Source organism: Emys orbicularis, chromosome 1, assembly GCF_028017835.1.
Source record: "Emys orbicularis isolate rEmyOrb1 chromosome 1, rEmyOrb1.hap1, whole genome shotgun sequence".
NCBI classification, from domain to species: Eukaryota; Metazoa; Chordata; order Testudines; family Emydidae; genus Emys; species Emys orbicularis.
The window spans coordinates 126,467,403-126,486,914 of NC_088683.1; the positions used below are offsets into that span (position 1 = coordinate 126,467,403).

General features: G+C 46.0%; 1 protein-coding gene across 1 annotated transcript in view; it reads left to right on the forward strand.

The window, feature by feature from the left end:
- The first annotated feature begins 14,191 nt into the window (after nt 1–14,191).
- The window catches only part of C2CD5 (C2 calcium dependent domain containing 5), a 112,803-nt gene continuing 107,482 nt past the window's right edge, over nt 14,192–19,512 (forward strand). Inside the window, exon 1 of the mRNA XM_065397787.1 lies at nt 14,192–14,307. Coding sequence (XP_065253859.1) covers nt 14,218–14,307 — 90 coding nt within the window. The 5' untranslated portion in view covers nt 14,192–14,217. The remainder of the gene's footprint in view (nt 14,308–19,512) is intronic.

A 19,512-nucleotide genomic window follows, 5' to 3' on the forward strand; every position in this document is an offset into this window, starting at 1 on the left:
TGCAGACTACAGATAAAACTGTATGTACAGCCACTCTACTGAAAATAACCTCCCTCTGACAAAAACAGGACTGGTTGTTGTGGGAGAGGGGGAGTAAGTTTTTACTCTTGCTGCCCATGCTATACCTGTGAGCTGGACGAACAAGGGCTGTCCACTTTTCACAAGCACTACATTGTTTTGAAGCTGGGGTATCATCATCTTTGACCCTGACAACACTTTAAAAATGTAAAACTTCAAGGCTAGTAATACCCCCTCTCCCCCCAAATTTTCTTTTTTGGGGGGGGGAGGGAGAAGGAGGCATTAATTTTTTATTTAATTTACGATAGTGCAGAAAAAATAAGCATAAAGTACCAACAATGTTAAAGACAGTAAAGAAAAACCTAGCAAATGTAGAATAGTTGTTTTAGTTTGATGTATTGTAATACCCGTAAAAGGGTTAATTTCTAGAAATTAGTCCTGAGAAGTTGCAAGGACAATAATGTTAAAGGATCACAAAACAACTAATGAGAATGTATTTGGACGTAAATACTGATAACATAGTTACATATGATGTAATTATTAATATAGGTGTTAATTACTGAGAGCTTTGGAAATGTGAAGCGCTGTATAATAGCTATTATTAGTGTATTGCTTGTAATGTCTTTGTTAGACTGTGCGTGCCTGTGCATGTAGAGAATTCTGAACTAGGTCTCCCCTGTTGAGAAAATAAAACAACTCTCCAGCCTTCTCATTTGTATCACTGCTCTAATTCAATTGTTCTTAAATACAGTGAAAAGCAAAATATTAAGTACATACAATATTGTTGTTTGCCTCATTCACAGACGTAAGACTACAGAACTAGCTCAACTCCTATTCAGCTTCAATATGAAAGGGAAGATAGAAATCAAATATTTTGTTTTTCAAAATACTGAAGTCTACTTATCTTCAAACTTTTCTCTGTTATCTAAAAACGTGTATCTTGTTCCATAAGTAAATATTGATTTATTAAGGCAATCTACTTATTTTATAAGGGTGTAGCTTTTGTGGTTCAATTATTTAGTGTGTGAATGGGTTGGTGTATATATAATATTTTGCAATAGCTAAAAATATACATTTCCATGTTAGTGAATTATTTTTTTTTAAAATCACAATTCTTTGTTCCCCATTCCTACAGGGAAATTGGAATTAAGTAGAGCGGATAACCACAAAACAGAATATTTTTATTTTATGGTTCTCCATCTTTGTAAACTGCATGGTATGGGCCTAATCCAAAACCTACTGAAGTCTTTCCATTACTTCAATGAGCTATGGATTGTCCTCGAAGAGGATGGGAAATAATCATCAATATCATGTGAGCCTGACTCAAAGCCTGCTGAAGTCAGCAGACTCCCATTGACTTCAATAGGCCAGAGATCAGGACTTAGATGCAGGACAAATTATCAAGATAGAATTTTTAGTATAGTATTGTTCTGTTTGGGTCCAAGTGAAAAACTGATCTCATTTGTTATCCATTTAGTAAGATATTCCACATGAGCTGACCAGAAATACAATTGTCTATCTGGAAAATTGAGGGGCCTCCTTGTTTTTTCCCTAAACATAAGGTTTTCTATTTTTCCACAAGAAGTCAGTGAGAGTTTTAATTGATTTAGTATACCAAATAAATATTCCCACAGATTTAAAAGCCAAAGAAAAGCATTTATTTTTATTAGAGCAGCTCATCTCATAAGTATTATAGGGATATTTGCTCAATTATCTAGATCTGCCTTTATCTGTTGTATCATTGGTTCAATATTCAACTTTTGGAGATTTCTGAGATCTCCAGAAACTTTAAAGGAAATTGTGAAGCCATTCTGTATTCTATTCTTCCATAAAATAAAGCTTCTGGATTTCGGAACATTTGATTTTATATCCTGAATATGAATCTTAACAATTTTCTCTGTTCCATTCATTTGGAAATTGATTAGAATGGACTTGACAAAGAAATTACTGCATATAAGGCTATTTTATTATCCTTATTTTGATTCCATAAAGATTCACAGATTCTTTTAAGGCCAGGAAAGGCCATTCTGGTCATCTAGTTTGACCTTGTGCATAGAAAAGGCCATTGATTTTTCACCCAGTAATTGCTGCATCGAGCCCAATAACATGTGATTGAATTACAGCATATCTCTTGGAAAGACATCCAGTCTTGATTTAAATATTGCAAGTAACGAGAATTTACCACACTGTCGGTAGCTTGTTCCAGAGGTAAATCACTATTAAAAATGTGTACCTTATTCCCATTTTGAATTAGTTTAGCTTGAACTTCTACCCATTGGATCTTGTTTTGTCTTTGTCAGCTACATGAATGAATCCTATACTAAGAGAAATCTTCTGTCCAGGTAAGTAGTAGACTGTGATCACAGCATCTCTTAACCTTCTATTGAAGCTAATTGAGATGCTTTGTTACAGATCAGAAACTTCAAGGCTGAAATCCTGGCCACACTGAAGTCAATGGCAAAACTCCCACCAGTATCAGTAAGGCAGGATTTCACCACGTTTCCTGATCTAATAAAGATGATTTAGTGTTTCAACACTATATCATATCAAATAGATGGAGAAAGAATGAGCACTAAGTAGTGGTTGGGGCTGTGCCCCCTTCTAAATTCTTGAATGAGGGCACAAGGACAGAAACTGTGTGTGTGTGTGTGTGTGTGTGTGTGTGTGTGTGTGTGTGTGTGTGTGTGTGTGTGTGTGTGTGTGTGTGTGTGTACCCAGTGGACATAGGATTTTCTGGATAGGTCACATACTGAAAGCATACATATCACTCAGGATGGAGGCATCCATGCAAGCAATGCATAAAGAATAATAATAGATTTTTAGATTATAAGTCTGTAGCTTTCACTCCAGCCTCATTCAAAACTTATGTAGCTCTGTACAGAAACCGTAGGGTTCTACCAGAAATCACCATTTCTTTGGCATGCTAGGCTCCCTGTGCTGATATAGTTGACAAAGGTCTTTTTCACAGGATGTCACTAACCAAGAGACTGTTAAGCACGATAAAACTAGAAACTGAGCCAAGATCCTCTAAATGTTAATAAGCAAAATTTACTCCTGGGGGAATTCTGCACCACTGTGCATGTGCAGAATTCATGTTTCCCATGGATTTGTTTTTCTCTGCAGAAAATACATTCTGCCGGAGAGACATTGCGGTTATACCTTTCATCCACCAGGGGCTGCTGTGGCACCAGAACAGAAGGCAGCCGTGGACAAGGAGGCGGTGAGGCTGTGTTCCTCACAGCACCCTGACCGGAGGATCAGGTGAGAAGACACGGGATATGCAGGGACAGACAGAGCAGGGCACACAGGACTGCCGGGGCGTCAGATAGATTGGGCTTCAGAAGGGCTAGAGGGGGGGAACAGACTAGGGTGGAGGCATAGGAACTAGTGGGGTGAAAGCATTGAGCCAGGGGCTGAATGGCAAAGGCGGTACAGGGAACATGGGGATAGGGAGAGGGAGCAGCTGAGTGGGGGTGCAGGGACACATGGGGCTGAGGGGAAGAGGGTGACTGAGTGTGGGTGCAGAAACACGTGGGGATGTGTGGAGCAGGGACTCATGGGGACTGGGAGAAGAGGGTGACTGAGCGGGGGTGCAGGGACACATGGGGATGGGAGAGGAGGGGGTGGCTGAGTGGAGGTGCAGAAACATATGTGGATAGGAGCAGATGTGCCTGACTGAATGGGAGAGGCTAGGGGTCAGCCAGGGTCTGCATGGCAGAGGCTCCCCAACTCGCTAACACCCACCTCCCCCCAAAAAACACCCCTCTTCTGTACTTCTCCCACCCACAGCCAACAACCTTCCAGATTCACTCCCAGGATCCTTCCCAACAATTACTTCCCTCTACCTGAGCTCCTCTGTTACCCCGACTCTCCCAAGCCTTTGCACTGTTCCTCCAAGGTGTGGGAAATATGTTTCTGTATTGTAGTTTAAATGATCTATTACTCAGAGTTCTATATTGATATGCCTAGTAAGGCTATCTGTCAAAAAACATTTCCTGAAACTTTTTTGTTGTCTATATTGTTACAGACATAGTTGCTGACAGGTATTTTGAAATAAATTACCAAAATAATTGAAACTGGCGTGACTCTATTGTGTTATTTTGACAAATAAAATATGCAGAATTTTAAAATATTATGTGCAGAATTTTTATTTTTTTGGCACAGAATTCCTCCGGGAGTAAAAACTGTTTTTAGACAAATATTAGCAAGATATCTGCTTTGAAAGTCTTAGGCCTTTTCTTGATGAGTGAAAAGAATGTTTATCACTACTGTTAGCTTAAGGTGACATGACAGAAAAGCCCTCTTACCACTTACTCAGATGCAGCTTAACACATGTGAAGCCATGTTGTAGACTGGGGGTAACCTTGGCTACAATGTGAACCGCTAATAAAGCGTCAAAACACTTCAGTTTGCATTTTAAAGAGAATTAAGAGGGCATTTCAACTCAAGGGAGCCAACATGATTGAAACACATTTTTTGTTTTGTCTGGCAAGACGTACCCTTATGTTGCAAACTACCGTAATTTATTTGGCTAGTACTGCCTCCAGCTATTTCCTGATCTATAAAAAAAAAAAAAAAAAAAAACTAATAAAAATCACTGAGTTTTTTCGTTCAGTGGTTTAGAAGTTGCTTGCCCAAATATGAATTGGTCTTTTATTGAAAGAAACACAAAACAAAATAGACAGGGAATTGACAACAGGGCCAATAGTCATTAGGGAAATGTCTTATCATTTAGTAGAGATCAGCTTTCCTATAGAAACGTTAAGCTTTCCTGTAGAATTTTTTTTTCAGGGATATAACTTTCAACTAAATTCTAGACAATAGAAAAATAATATCTTTCTGAAGAATTTTTAAATTAAATTTTAGGTATTTTAGCATAATTTTTATAAAATTATTTAATTTCCACAAAACCTTATTGATTTAACTTATTTTAAATACCATAGATTGTATGTTGCATAAGGGCAGTATTTATAAAAATCAACTGTGACATATAATTATATAGAAAATATACATGCTGTGACAATAAGTATGTATGACGTAACTTCTTGGTTTAGCATATCCTGATGGTCAGTGATTGAGTATAAGGGTCTACAAGAATTCTTAAATTGATGATGCAGCAGAGTTACTACATATAGGCAGCATGGAACACCAGACTAGAATTCGGGGATGTGGATTCTATTCCTAGCTCTGCCATTTCTTCACTGTGTGACCTCAGACACTTCAGAAACAGTGGGTATAGGGTGACCAGATCACAGGGATGAAATATCGGGACGCCGGGGGGGGGGGGGGGGAGAAGGGGCCGAGCAAAAAAAAAAAAAAAACGGCAGCAGAGCAAAAAAAAAAAAAAGCAGTTTCGCAGATTAGCACACAGCGCCCCAGCCGCACGCGCTGCCCTCCCCGCGGAGCCTCCCGCCCCGCCCCGGGCACATGCGGCGCGTCCCGCCACCGTCAGGGAGCCCTGTGCCTCTCCCGCTCAGCTGCGCTCCAGCGGCTCCTTCCCGGAGGGGCGAGCCGCTGGAGCGCAGCCGAGCAGGAGAGGCGCGGGGCTCCTCAGCAGCAGCGGGGAAGTTTATCGGTTCGGGGGAACCTGGCCGGCTCCTCGCCCCTGTCCGCCGGCCGCCCCGCCTGGGACAAGTCTTGCCCCCGCAGTCCCTCTCCGCCGCGTGTCTCCGACGGCCCACGCCGCCCACCCAGGCCGGAGCCAGCCCCGGCTGCTGCCTGCGCGCAGCCCGGGCCATGCCCAGCTAGCCCTGAGCAGCCGCGGCAACTTTCCCTTCCCCTCCCGCGCTCTTGGAAGATGCCCGACCCTCCCCCCTCCACTCCATCCCCCCTCCACACATCCCTCCTCCTAACCTCCTCCCTCCATCCCCCTTTCCTCCTCCCTCCATCCCCCTCATATCCCAGGCATGCTGGTGTCCGGCGGCCTCCCTCCAGCGCTTGCGCCACTGCCATACAGTTGATCAGCGGCGCGCAAGTCTGGGAGGAATGCGGGCGGCATGCTTGGGGAAGAGGCGAGGCCAGGGCGGGGATTTGGGGAGGGATCCAATGGGGCAGTGAGGGGGCGGGGCTGGGGGCAGGACCAGGGTGGGAATTTGGGGAGGGATCCAATGGGGGAAGGCGGGGGCAGAGTCAGGGCGGGGGGGGGGGGGGGCGCGAGCGCCAGAGTGGAGGGCAAAATTGCTTTTTTGTCCAGGGACAAACAAGCAAATATCGGGACAGTCCCGATAAAATTGGGACGTCTGGTCACCCTAAATGGGTATGTCCACACAGCAGCTGGGAGGTGTAAATTCCAGCACACACAGACATACACATGCTAGGTGAAGCAGAGCTAGTGCACTAAAAATAGCAGCGTAGCTGTGGCAGCATGGGTAGTGGCTCACGCTAGCTGCCCAAGTACAATTCCACCTGACCACCTGGGGATGTAGTCAGGTAGCTAGCCCAAGCTGCCACCACCATACTATATTTAGCATGGTAGCTTGAGAGGAGCTAGAACATGTATGTCTACCCAGGTGGGGATTTACACTTCCCATCCACTGTGTAAACACATACACCTCTATCTCGATATAACGCTGTCCTCGGGAACCAAAAAAATCTTACCGCGTTATAGGTGAAACCGCGTTATATTGAACTTGCTTTGATCCGCCGGAGTGTGCAGCCCTATCCTCCTGGAGCACTGCTTTACCGCGTTATATCTGAATTCGTGTTATATCGGGTCGCGTTATATTGGGGTAAAGGTGTAGTTGCACAGCAGTGGTATTTTACAACAATATATATATATATATATATATATATATATATATATATAAAGTGCCTTGGGATCCTTTTGGGATAAAAAGTGTTATGTACATTTAAGACTGCATTACGTGATATCAGAAACTCTGAATTTTGAAAAAGAGAGAAAATTTCATTAAAAAAAAAAACCAATTCCCATTTCTGGCTCTGTTATTTATTGGTCTACATTGCTTTTGGTTCTGTTTAAGAAATCTGGAGCATCCCATAAATAACTTTTTTTAAAAAATTCATAGACATACAATATTGCCAATCCTAAATGTTCAAAAATCATGAGATTAAAAACCTCAATAAATTTTAGAATGACAAGGTGGGTGAGGTAATATCTTGTATTGGACCAACTTCTGTTCGTGAAAGAGAGACGCTTTTGAGCTTACACAGAGCTCTTCTTCATGTCTTGAAAAGGTACTCAGTCTCACAAGGTGGAACAGATTGTTTAGCATAAGGAGTTAACATGCAGTAAGAGTCATTCAAGGTGAAGTGGGCAGTTAATGTCCTCTGCAATTATAGGACAAAGGAAGGTTAGGGAGTTAGATTGTTGTAATAAGCCATAAATCCAGTATCTTCAAAGTTCATGAGTTTTAGTGTTTAGCAAAGTTATCAGGCTCATCTTATGAAGGTGTTGTGCAGGTTTCCTTTGAGGATGAGGACTGAGAGGTCTGATATGGAGTGACTGTTTTATGCAAAAAAGTGTCCAACCGCAGGTGATATGGTGTTTGTCTTTTATCATTTTTCTATGTTAATTCATTTGACAGCGTACTGAATATCTTGTTTTGCCCATATAGTAGTGATTGGGGCATTTAGTGCACTGGATGAGGTACACACGTTGTGATAGCAACTTCTAGGACCCATGGATCTTGAAAGAGGTGTTGTGGAGAATATTGATCAGCATAGCAATGGACATATGTCTTGAGGTTTTGCATCTGCTGCTTTGGAAGGGTCTGGTGTCACTATAAGTTGTCCTGACCTGTGGAGGGCTTGCTTATGATGATAGGCTTGGCAAGGTTGTTTAAAGGCCGGAAGAGGGGTTTGGGAAAGATTTCTTTCAGAATGTGGTCCTGTAAGGGGTCGGACTCACCCCTGCGGCGCCTCCTGCTGGTCGTCTCCGGGAATTAGCTTGATCCAGCCTCCAGAGCGCCCTCTGCAGGCCGGTGATCCGCCTTGCCGCTTCTGGCCCCTGTGTCCCTCCCAGGACCCCAGTGCCCCTTGCTCTGGGTGCTGCCCCCTGGCAGTACCCACACACACTGGGTCTCCCCTCCCAGGGGAACCCCCACCCACTAACCCCACCTCACCTCAGTATCAGGCTACTGCCAGTCATCGTCTAGCCCCACGCCTGGGGCAGACTGCAGTATCAGCCACTCATCACTGGCAAGGGTTTGGACCTGCTGCCTTGGCCTACACCTGGGTTGCCCTCTGCAACCCCCAGTACCCCTTGGCCTAATGCTAGGGCGCAGCCTGGGGCTTTTCAGGCTGGAGCTCCCCAGCCTTTCCCCAGCCCTACTTCACTCAGGTACCCTGTCTCAGCTCCCTGCAGCCAGACCCTTCTCTCTCTGAGTGCAGAGAGAGATTGCTGAGCTCCCGGCTCCCAGCCTCTTTATACAGGCCAGCTGGGGCCTGATTGGGGCGTGGCCCAACTGCAGCTGTTTCCCCAATCAGCCCAAGTCTTTCCTTCCACAGCCCCAGCCCTCTGCAGGGCTGGCTTTAACCCTTCCCAGGCAGGAGCAGGTGTCCACCCCGCTACAGGTCTCCATTGAGTATAGGTTGTAATTGTTTAATGATACCCCATGTCGGTACTAGTGTGGGATGGTAGGCAACAACTAGGGGTGTTTGGTTGGAGGATTCTCTCTCCCCACACTGAAGCAGGTTCTCTCAGGGAATTTGGGTGGCCCATTCCATGATGCAATCTACTTCTCTAGTGGAGCATCTGTGTTTAGTAAAAGGTGGTTTTAAGTGTGTAAAGGTGTGTATCATGGACTTTCTTCTCGGAGCATGTACCGTGGTATCTGAATGCCTGGGCTGTAGATAACAGATTTCTTGTTGTGTCTGGGATGGTTACTGGGTTTGTGGAGGTAAGTGTGGTGATCCATGGGCTTCTTGTATATAGTTGTCCGTAAGGATGCCAAAGCTGATTGTTTTGTCCTGGAAGTTGATGCTGGTGTGGGAGTGTTGTTCAGAGTCTGATGAATGGGCAGTGGTAGTTAAAGTTGTGGTGGAAATCTAAGGGAGTTTTGGCCATCTGTTCAGTGGAAATACATCAATCATATTTTCATCAGATATCACTGGTTTTGTGGTGAACTTTTCCAGAATTCTTCCTCAAGGTGGCTCATGAAGAGGTTGGCATATTGGTGAGCCATCCTAGTACCATGGCTGTTTGCATACAGTGTTTATTGTTAAATGTAAAGTTGTTATGGGTGAGGATGAAAGGCATGAGTTTAGTGGTGTGTTTGAGGTGGATCTGAGTTAGGGTTACCATACGTCCGGTTTTTCCCGGACATGTCCGGCTCTTTGGTAATCAAACCCCCGTCCGGGGGGAATTGCCAAAAAGCCGAACATGTCCGGGAAAAATACCGCCCGGGCACTTCCCCTCCCGGTCTCCAGCTGCTCTGCTCCGGCGGCGCAGGGTCCGGAGGGAAGGGGGCTGCCCGAAGCCGGTAGCGCTCGGGCAGCTCAGCTCTTAAACAGAACAGAAGAGTCAGGGGAGGAGCACAGCAGCCAGAGCCCGGGAGGGGAAGTGCCCGGACGGGGGCGCAGGGTCCAGAGGCATGGGGGCTGCCCGAAGCCCGAGCGCTACCGGCTTCACGGTTTGCCGGGCAGCCTCCAGACCCTGTGCCCCCGGCTGGGCGCTTCCCCTCCCAGGCTCCAGCTACGCTGGGGAAGCGCCGGCCGGGGGCGCAGGGTCTGGAGGCTGCCCGGCAAACCGTGAAGCCGGTAGCGCTCGGGCAGCCCTTTTCGCATGGCTGGGAGGGAGGAGGGGGAGTTAGGGCGGGGACTTTGGGGAAGGGGAGGGGAATGGGCAGAGTTGGGGCGGGGAAGGGGTGGAGTTGGGGCGGGGCCGGGGGTGGGAAAGGGGTGGGGCCAGGGCACGTGGTGTGTCCTCTTTTTTAATTTTTTAAATATGGTAACCCTAATCTGAGTGTTGTCCATTGTCTAGTAGCAATTTGAGGCAGGCAGCAATGCTATCATTGTGAGGGACATTTGTATATAGGGAGATGACATCCATGGTGGCAAGGGTAGTGTTCTGAGGGAAGACAAGGGAAAACAAAATTTCAAAAAGCACAACATGGTTGACTGTGTTGAAGGTGGCTATTGGGCATGGAGGATGAGGGTGGCGTTCTGGTTCTATATTGGATCATAATTATTAATGGTCAAAAAAGCCTGTACACTGCCCAAGGGCAACAGAGAATGTGCTGTGGTCATATGTTCTCTGCTGTCAACTCTAGTGCTAGTAGTGGGCAGATTAAGATGCAAGTGTGTCAGTGTGCAGCCGTGCTTCCATGCCCATATCCGTGGCTCTTTCCTACCACCGTTCCTTTAAGACCCAGACTCAGCCTGGATGGAATGGGATGGGGCACTGGACTAAGTCCAGCCCATTCTATATTATTATAGACCAGACTCAATTCATCCTGCCTCATCCCAGACAGTTGCAGGATGTTCCATCTGGTCACAGCCACTCTGCCTATAACATCATATTTATTTTTTCTTTATAAATGACATCAAAATAGAGATCAAGTATAGCTGCTCTTATTGCACAAAAACAAACAACCCCCCTGCAAACTTTGAAACCCTATGAATCCAGGAGAGCTCTGTCATTGGAGATTTTTAAGAACAGGTTAGACAAACACCTGTCAGGGATGGTCTAGATAATACTGGGGCTGGACTAGAAGACCTCTTGAGGTTCCTTCCAGTCCTGTGATTCTAGGAACATCACAAAACACACAATCTAGCATTTGGAACTTTGCAATATTTTTTGCCCCAAACTGTACAATCTACATAGAAAACAAGTATAGCTGCTCCTACTTCACTGAAATAAGGACTCTGATGTATCCTGGTCCAAGAACAAGAAAACCATATAAATTTATAGATTTCAAGGTTAGAAGGGACCACTGTGGTGATCATCTAGTAGTTTGACCTCCAGTGTAACAAAGCAATTCCTAGAGAATATGTTTTAGAAAAATATTCAAGCTTGATATCTGGTACCTGGACTCTGATGGAGCTTGCCAGTTTCAACTACATTCCTTTAACTTATGTCTGGAATAAGATACAGCAGTTCTAAAAATTTTATTAAGATGATGTAAAAAAAAAAAACTCAACGGCACGGAGTTTAAGCATAGAAGTTTCTGGTTATCAGGGAATAACATACAGATTATTGAGGGTGCAAAGTTTGGTTTAAGATCGGGTGTCATAAGGAATACATAATCTGCAATATCCCCGATTGGAAGTAAAAGGTTGATGGGTCAAAGTACAGACATTGAGATATGAGGGTATGAGAGTGGCTATGTTCGGGTGTGGAGTATAATGAGTGGATATGATGATGAGGATGGATTGACCCTCATTTGGTAAGATTTAATATTCAGGGAGTTTATGGTTCCAGTTCATATGAGCCAACGGAGAAGGTCTCTTGGTCCTTTTCTCGTAGTGGGAGAACGATGTCACTCTGGCTCACGCCTCCTGGTACTGTCGGTGGCCGGTGATGTGCTTGATGTAGATGTCCCTGGATCATTGGATGGTATCTGAGACCATGAGGTGCCGCATGAGCCGTGCGTAGCGTCGACCGATCCCGCAGGTCCGCAGCACACGCTCGTTGCAGGGGTCCCAGGCGCCCAGGGTTCCGACAATCAGGGCGTCCATCTGCACCTCGTAGCCCTTTGCTCTCAGGGTGTCAGCCAGGGGGGCATACTTTTCCAGCTTATGAGCTCTGGCTTCGCGAAATGCCGGGGTCCTGTTCTCAAAGGAGACCGTGACGTCGATGAGGATTAGTACATAAAGTCCAAACCCCATTGCAAACCGGTGCAACAGCCCCCCCAAAACATATTTTTAGCAGCTGACTCATATCTTTTTTGTTAACCCCAAACCAAAAGAATCTATCAACTAAATAGAAACATGAGGTTGCTCTAATTCCACGGCAAACTACAGACCCAGATGCATCCCTGCTTAATAGCACCTCAGAGACATATGCTGCACCTAGACCCTGCTGGAGCTCACCTTTTTTCTGGCCCCCAAGCCAAGCCTCTAGAGCTTCCCTCTAAAAAGAGCACACACATCCTGCCCCTACTCAACCAGAAAAATCAAGGTTCAGTGCAAGACATGTTTGCTGCTGTGCTCCTACACCCACATGCATCATACTATGGATTTTTTTGGTGCAGTAGGAGCAGTTCCACTTGTTCTTCACTGATGTCACCATAGAATCTGTGAGGAGGGTGTGACGTTCTGTACCTCGGGGGAACACCCTGCACCTCCATGTTCATCCTTATAATATGATTGTGTGGTATCTAATGCAAAGTTTGTCATGTCGGGTGTCTTCGGAAGGCTCATGAAGCATTGAGCATTGTTCTTATAGTAATGTTACAGGTTGTAATTTCATGTATATAGTTATGAGGCTGAAAATGTGTCCTCATGGCTTAAAACAAGCCCAGGCAAAACTCTCCAGGAACAGAGGGGCAGTTCACACCTCATCAGGGCATGTATGGGACAAACCCAGCCCAGCCTCACAGGAACAAAGGACACTGGCCTCAGCAGCAACAAAGGATCTGTTGGACTCTCCAGTGAGTCATCCCCACCTTCCCTTGGTCAGTTTGGGACTGCAATGAGGTAATGCTCACCTGACCCTGAAGGGGGGGGGAAGGGGGAAGAAAGAACATGATAAAAGGGACAGATGTTTGCCATGCTGGCTTTCTCTTCCGCCTCCATCTACAGACACCACCACCAAGTGACTGAAGTGCTGATCAAAGGGGAGAGCCTGGCTGAAGGGCAACCAGCCAGCCTGTGGTGAGAAGCATCTAAGTTTGTAAGGGCACTGAAAGTGTTAAGATTAGCTTAGAATGCATTTTGCTTTTATTTCATTTGACCAAATCTGATTTGTTGTGCTTTGATTTATAATCACTTAAAATCTATCTTTTGTAGTTAATAAATTTGTTTGTTTGTTCTACCTGAAGCAGCGTGTTTGGTCTGAAGCGTGTCAGAGACTCCCCTTGGGATAACAAGCCTGGTACATATCAATTTCTTTGTTAAATTGACGAACTCATATTAGCTTGCAGCGTCCAGCAGGCATAACTGGACACTGCAAGACGGAGGGTTGTGTCTGGGACCAGAGATATTGGCTAGTGTCATTCGGATGCACAATCCAAGCAGCGGCTGGCTAAAAGCGCCCACTCACGTAGCTGAGAGCAGTTTACATGCCAGAGGCTGTGCGTGAACAGCCCAGGACGGGGGTTCTCACAGCAGAGCAGGGTAAGGCTGGCTCCCAATGTCGAGGACTGGAGTGACCTAGCAGATCACCGGTCTATATAACACCAGGGGAACGGCACAGATGGATAAAAACTGACTGGATCGCCTGGGGTTTACTTCTGTGGCGCCCGCGAGCAGAGATACTGCTCACGGCCTGGCATTTCATGGGCCGTAGGGGCAGCGAGGCTCTTTTGCTACCTGTGCTATTAGCGTGTGGGAGGCTTAGTGACAGCAGCAAGCTGGAGCCAATTTCTCTCTGCCAAGGTGCACTGAGACGGGTAGACAAGCGGGGGCCCCGAGGAGCAGGTACGGAAACATCCCTCCCCACCCTTCACTTTGCCTTGCCGCATCCCACCCTCCGCACCTGCTCGCGTTAGTGTCGTGGAGGCCGAGAGCTGTGTGATGTTGAATCGATGATGCGGCATTCAAGCACATCGCCTTTCTACCCAACAGTGTGAGCACGAGCCTAGCTCGTGGCCTATCGACGATTCGGTACTCGACACCATCGTCTTCTAGCCAGGTCTAACTAAGTCCGTACGCAGGGCGGCCGCCATTTTGGTTTAGAGGAGGAGCGGGCCCCCTGCTATTCCTTTCAGTGGAGCACGCCGGGAGGAGGCGAAGGTGAGCGGTACCTTGGTATGATACAACGGTACGAAGAAATAACCTTCGATAACCGTTGGGCGCGATTAACAGGCTCTCTTTTAGTATCACCCAGCAACGCCGGCGCATGCGCCCGGAAGACGACTTTTTCTCCCAATCGGTCTGCATAGAACGTTTGCGCATGCGCGCGGGTTCACGCGTGCCCCCCCTTCAAGGGCTATGCGCATGGGCGCTCCGAATGGAGGGGAGTGAGGGAGTTGCTTACCGTTGCCCAGCTTCGCGCATGCGCACGTCGCCCCCTTACCGTTCCTTGGGACACAAACACGCTGCTGTTGTTGTTTTCTCCTTGCAGCTGGGGACAGGAAGATGCCGGGGAAGTTGAAGGTCAAGATCGTGGCCGGACGCCATTTGCCAGTGATGGACCGAGCCAGTGACCTGACTGACGCCTTTGTGGAGGTGTGGGGGAAGGGCAGGGGCGCGGGGTTGCTGTTGATCTCTGGGGCGGGGCGGGACGGGGTTGTGCCTCCCACCTCCCACCCCAAGGCCACGCGCCTGTGCCGAGCTGCCTGCTGCTCCCGTGTGGCCTGCGGAGCTGGAGGTCTCCAAGCACCTGCTGCCGGATTCACCTTGCCCAGTGCTGCCCCCCCCAGCACAGTCACACCTTGGTGTTCCTCCCTGAGGATGGGGCACCCGCCTGGTAAAGCGTGGCTGTCGCAGCCCCCGTCCCGCGCATTGCTGTGTCACGCTGGTGGCAGAAGTGGTACCCTAGTGTGTCACCAACTGGTGATGCTCCAGCTCAGTCTGTTGATGCCCCAGTGGGCCATAGTGTTTTGTTGTCATGCAGTCGGTGTATCACCCTACATGGATGTTATGATGTGATATCCCCGTGTCACACCGAAAGATGTGATGATTTTGTGAGTCCTGAAAGTTTTTTGTTGCCTGTTTAAAAAAATGTGCGAGTTCTGTTGCAGGATGAGGCTGATAAATTCAGGATGGCCCTGGACCAGAGGGAATGGACTGACATCTTTGCTTAATCTTTTGGCTTTAATGTGGTACTGATCCGAACAGTGGCTTTAAAAATGGGTTTGTAGGGTTCTAGGCCTCTTGTCTTCTCAGCAGTTTCTAGGTTAGTGAGAGGATTTGTTCTTTTAACTGTCAGCCTTGGGGGGATAGCTCAGTGGTTTGAGTATTGGCCTGCTAAACCCAGGGTTGTGAGTTCAATCCTTGAGGGGGCCATTTAGGAAACTGGGGTAAAAATGTGTCTGGGGATTGGTCCTGCTTTGAGCGGGGATTGGAGTAGATGACCTCCTGAGGTCCCTTTCAACCCTAATATTCTATGATTCTAACTCTAAATGCAGTCTGAAAGGCAAGCTGTGTATGCTTTCTGGCTCATGTGTAAGGCTAAGATTTAGTCATGGGTATTTTTAGTAAAAGTCCTTGACAGGTCATGGACAATAAACAAAAATTCATGGTCCATGACCAGTCTATGACTTGTACTATAAATATGCCTGACTAAATTTTAGATGCTCCTAGGGTGCCGCTGCTCTGGGGGGTCTCAGGGGCCGATGGCTGGCCCCTGCTCTGGTGGTGAGGGCTGACTGCCTCCAGCCGCCTGCTGCACCGAGGTCCCCGGGGACCGCTCTCCAACAGTCTCTGGGGCTGCTGCGCTGGCTGCCCCCAGGGCCGTCCACCAACCGCTGCTCAGGCTGCCCCGGACCACTGCTGTTCCAGTGGTCTCCGGGGCCGCCCCTGGGAATACTGCTTGGCTGTCCCTGGGAATGGTGCTTGGCCAAGTGGCTGGTCCCAGGGCCGCTCCAGCAGTGGCCAGCGCAGCCAGCCCTGGGGCCGCTTGAGCGGCTGGTTCTGGGGTCAGCCGCACTGGCCGCTGCAGCTGCAGAAGTCAAGAAGGTTGCTGAATTCATGGAATCCATGACTTCTGCGTCCTCCGTGACGGACTTGCAGCCTTACTTATGCAGCTCAATCATAAAGATTCTGGATTGGAACTTAATGAACAATTCTGTTGATAAATAAGCCAGAACTGAATCCGATTCAGTATCCAATACCTGTTTTGGTTCTACCATACAAGCAAGAGGAAGGAGTAGTAAAAACAAGTTTTAACCCATTGTCACTGTAAATATGCATACAGAGCAGATTAATTGAGTAAGAATATGCCAATTCTACAGAGGCACCTCAGAGTAGAACTGCATTTTAAGGCTGATACCCTTCTTTGGAAATATAAAATAATTTCATTTTTAGTGAGGGAAAAATATGAGAACACAACTTCAACTGTACACTTTTTAATTGTTCTTTTGTAAGTGACGAGTATTTACTTTTCACAAAAAGTATATAACACAAGGAAAATTAGTTTCACTCTCCAACAATGAAAAATTTCTTTAGTATGAATAATATGATTCCTCTCTTGTACAATTAAACATTTCTGAGCTAAATAATTTATAATAATTAAATGCCAAAAGCCTAAGACTCAGAATCCAGACATTTCAAAACCTAAAAAGACACTTTCAACATAAAAATCATGGGTAGTACATAAACACCTAATGGTAATTTAGGCCCTGATCTCAGAATAAGACCCAGATGGGAAGACCCTTGTGCCAGAAGTGAGCTCCATTGACTTAGAAAAAAACACGAGGAGTCCTTGTGGCACCTTAAAGACTAACAAATTTATTTGGGCATAAGCTTTTGTGGGCTAGAACCCACTTCATCAGGTGCATGAAGTAAAAGATACAGGAGCAGGTATAAATACGTGAAAGGATGTGGGTTGCTTTACCAAGTGTTAAGTCAGTCTAACGAGATAAATCAATTAACAGCAGGATACCAAGGGAGGAGAAATAACTTTTGAAGTGGTAAGAGAGTGGTCCATTACAGATAGTTGACAAGAAGGTATGAGTAACAGTAGGGAGAAATTAGTACTGGGGAAATTAAGTTTAGGTTTTGTAATGACCCAACCACTCCCAGTCTTTATTCAGGCCTAATCTGATGGTATTTGCCTTCATGGATCTCTTTACAATCTTTGGGCCGTAAGTCCTGATTCAATATGGTGCTTAAAAAGTGCTTAAAGTTAGGCACTTGCTTTAGTATCCTGTTGAATCAGGGCCTTAAATTAATACTGGAAGAAAAAAATTTAAATCTTGTTTACTTCATCACAATGGTCTTTATGTACTTGTTCAGTTACATTGTTTAACTTTTTTAAATCCATGAAATTCTTTTTACTTTTATAGTTTGTCAGTTTCACTTTTTAGTTCCTAGTGCCGCAATGTTTGGGTTTCAAACATTGCATGCGTATGATTATTTTATAAACAACTATTTCTATTGGAGTTTAAAAAACAGTTTGTGAAACATTATTGTTGGTTTTATACAAGCCTGTTTTTGCCAAATATTGGGACAAATTTACATTAGTGTTCCTTTCACTTAGTGGAGAGGCTAATATGTTTTATGATATTCCCTAGTAACAATAATTACATTAAACTTCATTTTCAACAAGGAAGGTAGGAATAAAAAGATACTACATATGTTGAACTTAGCTAACTTAATAATGTTGCTGAAAGCCTTTAGTTTTCTTTTAAATAATTTTATGCTTTAGTGCTTGGTTTTGTGATGTCAGTGTACAGTTGATGCTAGTCTTTTGCTTTTAATTTCTCTGGGGATTTGAATTAATAAAGCAAAAAACGTGGAGCTATTGCTATTCCTTGTGCTCACTTTAAAAATTACTTAGACTTTGCAAGCATTGCTTGTAAAGACTTTTATCTGTGGCTGTTTGGCATGTTTTCTTCAGCAGATGAACTTGTACATTTGTGTTACTACAAAGCTGTGCAATTAACTACTTGTATGCATCTATGTGGTACATCCGTTTTCATTGATAGAAAATTGATTTAAGGTTTCACTACTCAGACTGCTTAGTCTTACATTTTCTTAGAACCATAGCTTTAGTTATTTTAAAACCTGTTTTAGAAGTATTTTCTGTTTTCAGACAAAGCCTATGCCACTCACTGAGTCTTAGTTAAGTCTGATCTTCCTGTGAGCTTTGAATTGGCAGACCCTGCACTCCCCTCACCCCCCGTGAAGCCCCATTGCTATGGGTTTGTCTCTACAGAGCTGCTTGTGGGAACAAGACCCAATGTTGTGATACTGCATTTATTTACAACTACTGTACTATCAAACAAAATTTGTTTTGAGTTGCCATATAGAAAATGTAGTAGCAATATGCTACGCTTTTTTTGGTTTTCATACAAACGTTTCACACAGAGATATAGGAAGAGCTGTTTAGAGCTTTCACGGTGAAGATGAGCAGTTTGAATTAGATGTAGACAGCATTGTAAAACCTTTGAAGGATTGATTTGTGACGACAGAGTAGTGGAAGAGGATGATGAGTTTAGCAGTGGCCTATTGCCATGGTTCTCAAAGCCAGTCCACCGCTTGTTCAGGGAAAGCCCCTGGTGGGCCGGGCCGGTTTGTTTACCTGTCGCATCCGCAGGTTTGGCCCCTCCCTCGTCCTGTGCTGCTTCCCTCAGGCACCATTGGCCTGGAGCGGCGAACTGCGGCCAGTGGGAGCCGTGATCGGCCGAATCTGCGTACGCGGCAGGTAAACAAACCGGCCTGGCCCGCCAGAGGCTTTCCCTGAACAAGCGGCAGACCGGCTTTGAGAACCACTCGCCTATTGGATAGACAGGGAGGTGTCAAATGAGAGTCATGTAAACTAAGGCAGTGGTTCTCATTTTTTTTTTCTGCGGACCACTTGAAAATCGCTGAGGGTCTCGGCGGACTACTTAATGATCTTTCCAAATGTTGTTTGTACTGTTAGCTAACTATTGTAAAGCGCTTTGGATAAAAGCGCTATATAAAAAAAACACCTTTATAATAATTAATGTTTTTTGTTCTACAAATAAAAGCACACAACTCATATTTTAATATCAGCAGTCTTACCTTTCTAATGCGATGGATGTGCCCCTCTCCCCCACTGCAGCAGCCCCCGAGCTGGGGCTTGGAAGGAGGGGGGGATCTTTCCCCTCCCACAGCAGCTGCAGAGCTGAGGCTGGGAAGGAGGACCGTCTCTCCTTGGCAGCCGCAGCCCTGGAGTTGGGGAAAGTCGCCTCTTTCTCTGGCCGCCGCAGCCCTGCATGTCCCATATGCCCCCCACCCCCTCGTCTCACCCCACTGCCCCCTCCCATCTACCCCGTATCCCCCCCCAAGGCCACCTCACCTTACATGTGCGTCTTCTCCAGGGTCCAGGCACCTAATTTGTGGAGCCATGCCTGCGCGGCTCCACTAATTAGGTGGATGGCCCTTCATTCTCTTGTGTGTGGCCACCCAGCGTGCACCTTAGAGGGAACTATCCACGGACCACCTGAATGGAGCTCGCGGACCACTGGTGGACCACTGGTGGTCCACTGACCACGGTTTGAGAACCTCTGAACTAAGGAATAGGAGGTTGTAGTAGTTCAGGCAGGAGATTACCAAGACATGAATGATGGTTTTGGCAGTAGAAATAGAATTTGTAGAACTTATAGAAGAAGAAATGAAGATTTAGCAATAGCCTTGAAAGGCAGGAGGAGGAAGGAGAGAAAGAGAGTTATAATGTCTCTTACTGCTGTGACTTTTGTGTTGGATTGCGATTGTATCAGGAGTACAGTTCCAGAGTAATCACTT